The sequence below is a fragment of the Felis catus genome, chromosome E2 (genome assembly GCF_018350175.1).
Source record: "Felis catus isolate Fca126 chromosome E2, F.catus_Fca126_mat1.0, whole genome shotgun sequence".
In the NCBI taxonomy this organism is placed as follows: Eukaryota; Metazoa; Chordata; class Mammalia; order Carnivora; family Felidae; genus Felis; species Felis catus.
Genome location: NC_058382.1, coordinates 4,272,606 through 4,284,946, shown reverse-complemented (window position 1 = coordinate 4,284,946; position 12,341 = coordinate 4,272,606). Strand labels below are relative to the sequence as shown.

Genomic DNA, 12,341 nt, shown 5'->3' with positions numbered 1-12,341 from the left:
TTATATTCCAAATATTTTCAAACTATTTGATTATTTCTCTTTTTTTAAATGTTTATTTCTTTTTTAAGGGGGAGACAGAGAGCCAGTGGGGGAGGGGCAGACAGAAAGAGAGACACAATCTGAAGTAGGCTCCAGTCTCTGAGCGGACAGCACAGAGCCCGATGCGGGGCTCGAACCCACCAACCGTAAGATGACGGCCTGAGCTGAAGTCAGATTCTTAACCGACTGAGCCACGCAGGTGCCCCATATTTGATTGTTTCTCATTGAGAATATATTCATAAAGGATATTAGGGTTTTTGGACCAAATACGGCAGACCAGGGTTTGCTCCACACAAAACCAAGCAATTCTGACACTATCTACAGTTAGCATCAGATTCCGAGTATTAAGTATTCGGTCCTACATGACGGCCTCCCCAACCCCCATCTCTCACCCCATCTCCCCACATCCCCCCTCCCCCACTTCTGATGCCAGCCGCAAGCCACAGGCTGCCACCTGTGCTTCTGATTAACTGGCTACAGATTATAGGTGCCAACAACCTTCTTCTCAGGTTCAATTAATTTGCTAGAGCAGCTCAGAGAACACAGGGAAACACTTACCAGGTTTTTGAAGGACACGAATCAGCAGCCAGATGAAGAGCTACATAGGGCTAAGTTACTCAACAAAGGAGCTTCTGTCTTCGTGGAGTCTGGGCGCAGTTTAGTGGCACGTCGGGTGTTGAGGTTTCCCAAACGTGCAAAGTCTCCATAACAGGACCAGAAGCTGGGCTCTTGGATTTTTACAGTGGCTTTATTACATAGTCATGAATGACTCAGTCACCAGCTACTGGCTGATTCAACCGTCGGCCCCTCTCCCCTCCGCAGAGGTCAGGGGGTGGGACTAAAATTTCCAACCCTCTAATCACATGGTTGATCCTGCCGGCCACCAGCCTCTGCCCTTGGGTGGAGCCCAAAAGTCATCTTCATTAATAATGAGGCTGTCACTTCACTCCTAAGGCTCTGAAGCATTTTTAGAAACCGTGGGTGAAAACCAAGCAGATCTGTGAAATAAATTTTGGTCATCTGAATGACCAAATACATATTTCATATAAATCATTATATCGCAGGGAGAGAATTCTCAAGAGATGTTGAAGCCATCACTGTGTTACATCTAATTACCCAAAATGAGAAAAATTAGTCAACTGGACCTGAAATGGGATGTTTGTGGTGCAGGAAAACTGTGGAAAGAAATCGAGCTTTCTGAAAGATAGCATTTTGGAAGGAATCTGTTTTCCCTCCTCCTACCTTTCTGATATTGATGCAAAATAAACAAACCTTGTATTATTATTATTATTATTATTATTATTATTATTATTATTATCTTAAAGAAATAGGAAAAGAGTTTTATTCCAGCCCAAGTTGGGACAGCTGCCCAGGACACACAATCTTCACAAAGTAGAGTGCTCTGGGGAGAAAACATTTAGTGCAGGGCAATGTACGCTGTTTTGTACATGAAGAATTACAAATCATGATGACAGGGTGCCTGGGTGGCTCAGACAGTTAAGCATCTGTCTTTTGATTTCAGCTCTGGTCAAGATCTCATGGTTTGTGAGTTCAAGCCCCACATCGGGCTCACTGCTGTCAGCCTGGGGCCTGCTTCGGATCCTCTGTCTCCCTCTCTCTCTCTCTCTCTCTCTCTCTCTCTCTCTGCCCCTCCCCCACTCACACTCTCCCTCTCTCTCAAAAATAAATAAACATTTTTTTAAAAACTGGTTAATTTTTAAATAAATATTTAAAATTTTTTTAAAGAAAAAGGGGCACCTGGGTGGCTCAGTCGGTTGAGCATCTGACTTCGGCTCAGGTCATGATCTTGCAGTTCGTGGGTTCAAGCCCCACATTGGGCTCTGTGCTGACAGCTCAGAACCTGGAGGCTGCTTCAGACTCTGTATCTCCTTCCCTCTCTGCCCCTCCTCCACTCATGCTCTGTCTCTCTCTCTCTCTCTCTCTCTCTCTCTCTCAAAAATAAATATTTTAAAAAAACTTTTTTAACTGGTTAATTTTGTATCTTGGAACTATTAGACTAATTTGGGGCTTTTTTAAGTTTATTTATTTTGAAAGAGAGAGAAAGAGGGAGGGAGATAGAATCCCAAGCAGGCTTTTCACTGTCAGCACAGAGCCTAATGTGGGGTTCAAACACACAAACTGTGAGATCATGACCTGAGCTGCAGTCGGATGGTTAATTGAGTCACCCAGGCACCACTGGACTAATTTGTTTTATCAAAAAATAAAGCCTGAAGTAATCATTCTAAGCAGATAAATACATACATACATACATACATACATACATACATACATACATACATACATAAAAGTTGAAAAATTCCTTTATTTTATCACTGGGAATCCTAAAAAGACCTCCCCTTGGTGTGAAGAACAACATCATGAGAAACTACACCTGGCCAGGTCTCCAACTGCCCACCAAACACATGACCCTCTCCTCTGTCCCCATACTATCCCAGCACCTGGTATTAACCCACATCACAAAAGGTAATCCCTGAAGATTCCCTCCTACATGGAGGTGGGAAGGTGGGCTTCCTTCTGCCAGCACTCAGAATTCCCTATTCTCTGGATTGTCTACAACTCCTGGAATGTGGACATAGACAACCACAATAGAACAAGCTTTCAGCTTTTTTCTTTTTAAGTAATCTCCATACCCAATGGGTAGCTTGAACCCATGACCTCGAGATCAAGAATCACACACTCTACCCACAGAGCCAGCCAGGCGCCCAGCTTTGACATTTCTGTATGGGTCATATATGATCCCTGAGAAGGATGATCTAGGCTTCCTGCAGACAAGCTCAGTCCATGACTGAATCTTCCTCAAGACATCCTAGGTGCTATTTCTCAAACAGGGAAGCACTTTAGAATTACCTGGGGAGTTTTTTTAAAACATATACCAGAAATTCTGATGGAATTGCTCTATGTGGCTGGCATCAGGGATTTTGAGATATACTGTCCTAGATGACCATATAAAAAATCCTATGGACTTCAGTGCCTGTCAAATTCAGATATACCTTATAATATTTTCTCTGCGGGTTCCAATAAACATTTAAGTTTTAAAAAGTATTAGGATGTGCGACAGATGAATGGATAAAGAAGATGTGGTATATATATACAATGGAGTATTACTCAGCAATCAAAAAGAATGAAATCTTGCCATTTGCAACTATGTGGATAGAACTGGAGGGTATTATGCTAAGAGAAATTAGTCTACGTGCATAGAACTGGAGGGTATTATGCTAAAAGAAAGACAAATATCATATGACTTCATTCATATATGGAATTTAAGATACAAAACAGAACGTAAAGGGGGCGCCTGGGTGGCTCAGACGGTTAAGCATCCGACTTCGGCTCAGGTCATGATCTCGCAGTCTGTGGGTTCAAGCCCTGCGTCGGGCTCTGGGCTGACAGCTCAGAGTCTGGAGCCTGTTTCAGATTCTGTGTCTCCCTCTCTCTCTGACCCTCCCCCGTTCATGCTCTGTCTCTCCCAGTCTCAAAAATAAATAAACATTAAAAAAAAAAAACAACAGAACGTAAGGTAAGGAAAGCAAAAATAATATAAAAACAGGGACAGGGACAAAACATAAGAGACTCTTAAATACAGAGAACAAACTGAGGGTTGCTGGAAGGGTTGTGGGTGGGGGGGGATGGGCTAAATGGCTAAGGGGCATTAAGGAAGACACTTGTTGGGATGAGCACAGTGTATTATACATAGGGGATGAATCACTGGAATCTACTCCTAAAATCATTATTGCACTATATGCTAACTAATCTGGATGTAAATTTAAAGAAAAATTGATCTGGCAGGGCAAAAAAAAAAAAAATGTATTAGGATGTGGCTTTATTTTTTTTTTAACGTTTATTTATTTTTGAGACAGAGAGAGACAGAGCATGAACAGGGAGGGGCAGAGAGAGAGGGAGACACAGAATCTGAAACAGGCTCCAGGCTCTGAGCTGTCAGCACAGAGCCCAACGCGGGGCTCGAATTCACAGACCTTGAGATCATGACCTGAGCCGAAGTCGGACGCTTAACCGACCAAGCCACCCAGGCACCCCAGGATGTGGCTTTAGTAGCAGTTGTCAGATAGGAAAGAGTTTTGCTGTTAAGAATCAGGATTGGGGCACCTGGCTGGCTCAGGCAGTTGAGTGTCCGACTTCGGCTCAGGTCATGATCTCACAGTTCATGGGTTTGAGCCCCAGTCAGGCTCTGTGCTGACAGCTCGGGGCCTGGAGCCTGCTTCAGAGTCTGTCTGATTTTCCCTCTGGCCCTCCCCTGCTCACACTGTGTCTCACTGTTTCTCAAAAATAAATAACTATAAGAATTTTTTTTTTTAAAGAATCAGGATTGGGTATTATGCTAAGTGAAATACGCTAGACAGAGAAAGACAAATGCCATAGGATTTCATTTATACGTGGAGTGTAAAAATCAAAACAAAACAAAAAAAACAAATCCAGAGGTCAAACATGTGCTTGTCAGATGGGAGAAGAATAGGGAGAAGGTGAAATAAGTGAAGGGGATGAAAAGGTACAAACTTGAAGTTATAAGATAAATAAGTCAGTATAGGGAATATAGTCAATAATACTGTCATAACATTCTATGATGGCTAAATTTATCATGATGAGCATTGAGTAACATATTGTCAACCACTGTATTGTATACCTGAAATGTATGTAACATTGTATGTCCACTATACTTAAATAATGATTTTTTAAAAAAAGAATTGGGACCACTTCTCCATCAGTATGAATTATATGCTCCATCTGTTTTCATGCCTTTGTGTTTTCTTTACGTATTCTTGTCATCGTTTGAGAAGAGTTGATTATTTTAGAGATATTAACGTGTCAATACCTCACCCGATCTTTGAGAAAACTTGTGAAAGATTTTGAAAGAAGTAAGAAATTTTGAAACCTGTAAAAGATTTGGCAACCTGGTTTCCTTTCAGTAGAATTCTGGCATGCTAGGATTGATGTATATGGTACATTTTTCCCTCTGACAATTGAGGAACAATTGTCTGCCCCAAAGAACTATGAACTCATTAGTTTTTTCCACTGTGGAAATACTTTTACTTAATAACTTATAATAGTTCTCTACATAAACACATAAAATATGTGTTTAAGTACTGTTTCTTCTTGCGCTTTTGGTGTGTGTGTGCATATTTAAGTAAGTTCTTCACCCAATATGGAGCTCAAACTCACAACTCTGAGAAGAGCTACATACTCTATCAACTGAGCCAACCAGGCACAACCCTAAGAAATACTTTTTTTTTTAATTTTTTAACATTTATTTTTGAGAGAGAGCGCGCATGCGTGCGCTCACAAGTGTAGGAGGGGTAGAGAGAGAGAGGGAGACAGAATCTGAAGCAGGCTCCAGGCTTCGAGCTGTCAGCACACAACTCTATGTGAGGCTCAAACTCACAAACCAAGAGATCATGACTGGAGCCAGAGTTGGACCCTTAACTGACTGAGCCACCCAGGTGCCCGAGAAATACTCTTTTAAAAAAAAAATGTTTATTTATTTATTTTAAGAGAGAGAGAAAGAGCATGAGCTGGAGAGGCATAGAGAGAGAGGAAGAGAGAGAATGCCAAGCAGGCTCCGTGCTGTCAGCAGAGTGCCACACAGGGCTCAGTCCCATGAACTGTGAGATCATGACCTGAGCTGAAATCACCAGACACTTAACCAACTGAGCCACCCAGGAGCCTCAGAAATACCCTTATTCCACTTTAACACACACATAGTGAAACCACCTGGGCTCCTCCAGTCACCCTAATAGTCTTTAAGCTTTAGCAAACACCCTTAGCCCTTGTGATTAACTATCCTGTCTTTGAGTATCTATAGATCATGCATTCTTTCCTAGAAACAACAGAGCACCTCTGCACTTCATGAAACAGAATCCAAATCCACGAGCACTAGCACCTGGGCACTGAGGAACCAGACCCCCTTGCACAACCTCAGAACACGGAGATAACATCTGTAGCTGGCATCACTGAGTCTGCAGGTAATCAAGAAATGTTCCAGGGACCACTGCCCTCCCTTTACGGATCAACTGCCCCAAACTCTTTTAAAAATCCCTGGGCCAGGCAGAAACCTTCCTTGGTGTTGGCCCTGGGACAAATCTGTCCTCTCCCAGGGTGGCCGGCCTCCTGACTAAAGCTCAAATTCCTTTCCAATCAACACTCATCTCTTGGGCCTTCTGAGCCACAAGGACCTGAACTTGGGGCTCGGTAACAACAGAACATCTATCAAATGTGAGGTTACAGCAGGACAAAAGAAAATTTCAGTTAATTGCAAACAAGTAGACGCAATCCAACTTTATTTCAAGATACATGCATAGATTTATAGCTCACCTCCAGCACGTAATAAATAGACCAACACAATGAAGATAAAAAGGAACCACGGAATTAATGCCTATTTTTTAAGTTTTTTTTTTTAATTGATATTTTAAAGCAATGTTTTGGTGACGTCGATGCTCAAAGTCCCCTCCACCCACCCTCCCAGGCCCTTTGTCCCGGGTTGCTGCAGCTCCTCCCCGTGGAACCAGTGTGTACACCGCCCAGCGCCCCCTCTCGTCTCCACCCGCTAGCAAAAGCGGCTTCGGACTCCAACCGTTTCCAGCTCAGTAAGAGGAAAACATCTCGGCTTCCAGTGTGAGAGTCTACAGCACTCTAAGCGTTTACGCTAAATTGTTGGAAATACATACATAAAGCAGGAAGGAGTCAACCCTGCCCCGCACTACGCCTAAGTAGTCTAAATGAATCCAAACCCCGAGCACCACATTAGGTGGGGCCGATCCAGGAACGCCCGGGGGCGGGACACAGGAGCGGCCGAGGCCCCGCCCACCACCAGACTCCGCCCCCACCGGTCCTCGCTAGCTCCCAGCCCCGCCCCGCGCTCACCGCAGCCCCGCCCACCCCCAGACCCCGCCCCCACACCCGCTCCCTCGGGAGCCAGCACCCTCCTAGCCCCACCCACTCCCAGCCTCCATACCCGCTTCCCCGGATCCCAGGACACACCATGCCCAGCCCCGCCCCGGCCAGCCGAAGCCCCGCCCCACCCCCCCAGCACGGCCGTGGCGCATTTCCGGCAGACCCGGAAGCGGATCCGGATAAGCGGTGTCCCACTGTTGCGGGACAGTTTGTCTTTCCGGTTCAGGTTTGAACTCAGCGGCTGCTCTGTCCGCAGAAGTCCGCACGTGGGTGTGGGGTCGCTGGAAGGCTGCAACCCCCGCCGGTCCATGCAGTGGTGAATCCCGATGCCGCTGGAGGCGATCCGAATGCTGGGATCCGCTCTGTTCCCGGTTAAAATTGCTCGGAAGGAGATCTGCCTCTCTGCCTGTGGCATGTGGACACTACCGGCCTCGTCGTTTTCCTGCACAGTACCCCTCGCCGACCCTCCTCACGGACCCGATGCCGTGTGAAGTCCCCACTCGGTGCACGGATTCTTGCCCTTGCCGCGGGCTCCCGCCTCTCGACTGTCTGTCTGCCCCTTACGGGCAGCGCGGGTGGCCGGTTTCCTCCCTGAGCCTGGCATTCCGCAATCTTCACCCTGTCATGAGACCCCCACCTCCACAGCCCGCGGCATCGCGTGCTCCTGGGGCGGGGACCTGTCACTCCTCCCGGGACCTCCTCGTTGTTGTCCCCCCACCCATCCGCGGAGGTGACAGGCTCGTGTCCTGTAGTGTTTCTTTCCTCCCTGAGCTCATCCGGAACATGGTGTAGCTGGGGCGCAAGGGTGCAAGAGGGGTGGGGTTCCAAACAGACCAGGTTGGGCCATTCCTGCTGACAAAATCCAAAGGCAAAGAGAGGAGCGGTGGTGAAACACGAAAGGAGCCCAGGATTCGCTTCTCAAAGACTGTCCAAAGTGCTGAAAATACTTCCACGTTTATAAGGAAAATGTGGGGCAAAGGTGGGTGGGTGGATAGGTAGGCAGTGAAAGTCAAAGAGATCTTTGTCTTGGAGTCAATGATGAGTGGGGGCTCAGGGCAAACCCTACTGCTTGAAGAGGCAGCTATTGGTTCCCCTCAGGGCATGTTTTGCTTTCAGAGTCTTCCTCCTGAGCTGAGAGTCCAGCTGGAGAGAACCCAACGGGAAAGTTTGAGGTCAAAATGCAGGCGCCCGAGATCCTCTTTCTCAGTGGTGTGTGTGCAACCTGAGTGTTCCACTGGAAAGGGTTTTCCCCACCCAGGGGCCATTTTTGTTCCATTCCTGTATCCTCAAATTTCATATTTCAATATGATTCCTAATGTGTTCATTTTTTTTTCAAGTTTCAGCTTTTTTCCTTTTAAATAAATTGTATCATTCAGTTGAGGTCTCAATGCTTTTCTGATAATTATATATTGAAAATATTCATCAGGGGTGCCTGGGTGGCTCAGTCGGTTGAGCATCCGACTTCAGCTCCGGTCACGATCTCCCAGTTTGTGAGTTGGAGCCCCACATCAGGCTCTGTGCTGACAGCTCAGAGCCTGGAGCCTGCTTTAGATTCTGTGTCTCCCTCTCTGTCCACCCCTCCCCTGCTTGCGCTGTCTTCAAAATAAACATTTTTTTTAAGTAAAAAAAAAAAGAAAAACAGCAAAACAAAAAACCAGCAGATGCAGGAAAGATGTTGTGCCTCCCCCATAACTGTCTAAATTTACAGTGGAAAGGAGAGTCTGCAGGAGGAAGACAAGTATTAACAGAGGCCCCCCTTTACCAAAGGAACTCATCTGTATAATCAGCCTTGTCTTTCCAAACATCTCCTCTCACCTTGCTATTGAGTTTACACCCATACCCCTCTCCTTCGTTCCCTGTAAGCTTCATGGTACCTCACTGTCTTCTGAATTTCACATCTCTGTGGATTCCCATATGTACACTATTAAATCTAGTTTTCTCCTGTTAATTTGTGTCGTGTCAGTTAGATTTTTAAGTTCAGCTAGAAGGACCACAGGGCAGAAGGTCTTCCTCCCCAACCTTCTCAATTCTCTTATTAGTCAAACAGTCAAAATAGATCTGCTGTTTCAAGGTTTGTAATCATGTCATCTGTGAATAATAACTGTTCTAGCCTCCTGCTTCTAGTTTTGTTTCCTGCTTTACCCTTTTCCTCTGGGTCCTGGCTCAGGCATCCTGTGCAGGGGTGAACGGGCTGAGCACTGACTGGGCCCCTGGTCTCAGCCCCACTTTCATGAAAATGTTCCCAGTGTTAACTCCTGATCATAATGTTTGCTGAAATTTTCTTGCTGAAAAGTAATTTTTTAAATGTCATATTTGGCAGGATTTAACTATCAAGGATCTACAGCAGTGCTCAAATATGTTTTGTTTAAATCTGTTACAGGTGCCTGGGTGGCTCAGTCAGTTGAGCGTCCGACTTCAGCTCAGGTCATGATCTCATGGTCCGTGAGTTCTAGCCTCACATCAGGCCCTGTGCTGACAGCTCATAGCCTGGAGCCTGCTTCAGATTCTGTGCATTCCTCTCTCTCTGCCCCTCCCTTGCTCATGTTCTGTCTGTCTCTCAAAAAATAAACAAACATTAAAAACATTAAAAAATATGTTATTTTGATGTATTGCATTAATTGGTACTCTAATACGGAATCTTTTTTTTCATTAATGAAATAAAGTGAATTTGGCTAATATTAATTGCTAACTGGCTACATTTAAACAGCTAAAGTCATATTTGTACCTTTACATTATGTATTTAAAGGAGATCAAGTTAAAATTTTCTCGTTTCATTTTGTTCATATTTTTTTAGTAGCCTGATAAAATAATATGAACAAATTAATTTTTCTTCATTAAAAGAGATTCCAACACATTGGAACTATCTCTGGCTTAAAATGAAACAGAGTTTGGGGTGCCTGGGGGGCTCAGTTGGTTAAGTGTCCGACTTCCGCTCAGGTCATGATCTCACGGTCTGTGGTTTGAGCCGCACGTTGGGCTTTGTGCTGACAGCTCGGGGCCTGGAGCCTGCTTCAGATTCTGTGTTTCCCTCTCTCAAAAAATAAACGTTAAAAAAAAAAAACTTTTTTTTTTTTAACGTTTATTTATTTTTGAGACAGAGAGAGACAGAGCATGAATGGGGGAGGGTCAGAGAGAGAGGGAGACACAGAATCTGAAACAGGCTCCAGGCTCTGAGCTGTCAGCACAGAGCTCGATGCGGGGCTCGAACTCACAGACCGTGAGAACATTACCTGAGCTGAAATCAGACGCTTAACCGACTGAGCCACCCAGGCGCCCCCCCAAAAAAATCTTTTTTAAATAAAATGAAACAGACCTTATTAGATTCAGAGACCTCCAATGCCTTTTAATCTGTATATTGAAATTGGTTACTCAGATTGTTTTCTTCCTCAGTCAGGATGTGCAATATAACCTAGAAAGTAATACATGTCCCTTAAAATTATAGATTTTTTTAAAAATAGAAAATGCTTTGTTATTTTCCATTCTGCGCAGAAATAGGTAAGGCCTCCAGTCCATAGCCTCAGCAACAGTGTTTTTGCTCTTTCATATTATAGCCATTTTAAAGAGTGTAATAATTGCACTGTAGTTTTGATTTGGATTTTCCTAGTGCCTGATGATGTTGAGCATATTTGCTTATGAGCCATTCATATATCTTTGGTGACATGTCTATTCAAGGCTTTTCCCTATTTCTTTTTTTTTTTTTTTAATTTTTTAATGTTTATTTTTGAGAGAGAGCGAGGGAGACACAGAATCCAAAACAGGCTCCAGGCTCTGAGGTGTCAACACAGAGCCCAATGTGGGGCTTGAACTCACAAACTATGAGATCATGACCTGAGCCAAAGTTGGACACTTAACTGACTGAGCCACCCAGGGACCCCTCCTGGTTCTTTTTTAATTGGGTTGGTTTCTTCATGAGTTACGAAAGTTCTTTGCATATTGTTCGCCAGGAAATGTCTTTATTTCCCCCTGATTTTTTAATGATAGTTTTGCTGGATATAGTATTCCTCTTGGACCTTTTTAAATTATTATTCTCTCATTACTTTGAATATCTTATTCCACTGCCTTCACTTACTATTTCTGATGAAGTGCCAGGCATTAGTCATCACATTGTTGTTATCCTCTATACAATGAGTCTGTTCTGTTGCTGCTTCAGGATTTCCTCTTTGTCTTTTGCTTTCAACACTTAAACTGTGATGTGTCTCTTACAACTTCTGGATTTTGGGTTACAGTTCGAAAGGATCTCTCCTTATTTCCATGTTATGTACACATTTTTATCATGTTTATGACTTACTTTTTTACTTTTACATCTCTGATCCTCTTGTACTTTATCCTGATATATAATTTGAGCTATTGAATGAATTTGACCTTTTTCCAAATAACTACCCTGTCGTTGCAACACCATTTTTAAATAGTTCATTACTGATAAAGAAACAGTGCAGTATCTTGAATGGGAGCCATTCTAAGGACAAAAAGAATTATGGAGAACATTTCAGATTTTCTTTTGTTATATCACAGTTCTATCAACATCGTTATTTTGAAAGTATTTCCTTTAGGGGCACCAGGGTGGCTCAGTTGGTTAAGCCTCTGACTCCTGGTTTCGATTCAGGTGGCTTGTGAGTTCGAGCTTAAGTGAGGCTCTATGCTGACAGCACAGGAATTCTCTCTCTCTCTCTCTCTCTCTCTCTCTCTTTCTGCCTGTCTCCTGCTCACCCGCTTGCTCTCAAAACAAGTAAACTTTAAGAAAAATAATAAATATGGGCAACTGGGTGGCACAGTTGGTTAAGCTTCCGACTCTTGATCTTGACTCAGATCATGATCTCAGTTTGTGAGTTCAAGCCCCACATCGGGGTCTGCACTTATATTGCAGAGCCTGCTTGGGATTCTCTCTTTCTCTTTGACCTTCCCCGGCTTCTGCTCTCTCTCTCTCTCAAAATAAAAAAATAAACTTTAAAAAGAAAAAAAGAAAAATAATATAAAATATAAAAAAGCATTCCCTTTATGTTGTAGGTGACAATAAGTAATTATAAAGTTGGGATTTAATAAATTGAGAGAACAATGCTATAAGGTCAGATTTAATTTGAAAATTATGAACAGGAATACAAGAATTCTTTTCCTACCTCTGTTCACCAAAAGCACCTAAAAGCAGTGTCAGCCCAAGACTACAGAGTTTGTGTTCTCTAATGTCCTTTCCAAGCAACAGGAGTCCAGGCTTTTTGGAGAAGTGACTGATGCTGCATCTGGAATAGAGAAAGAATAAAATGAACCTACAAGAAAAAGCCAAAAGTAACTAACATCATCATCATTCAAGGTAGTTTTTAAAACAACTGATTCGGTTACAGAGTGGCGATTAAAGAGGCAAACGTGCTTTTACGATGGGACCAATA

General features: G+C 43.8%; 1 protein-coding gene across 3 annotated transcripts in view; it reads right to left on the bottom strand.

The window, feature by feature from the left end:
• The window catches only part of LOC105261215, a 44,414-nt gene that overhangs the window by 31,570 nt on the left and 503 nt on the right, over positions 1–12,341 (bottom strand). The window contains exons 2-3 of one of the 3 annotated variants that reach the window (XM_045047142.1): positions 12,075–12,194; positions 10,177–10,369 (exon numbers count right to left, since the gene is read on the bottom strand). In XM_045047142.1, the coding sequence (XP_044903077.1) occupies positions 10,351–10,369; positions 12,075–12,194 (139 nt within the window). In that variant the 3' untranslated portion in view covers positions 10,177–10,350. Of the gene's footprint in view, positions 1–597; positions 10,370–12,074; positions 12,195–12,341 lie in introns of those variants that run through there. The other 2 variants (XR_006590794.1, XR_006590795.1) reach the window with 2 other exon arrangements.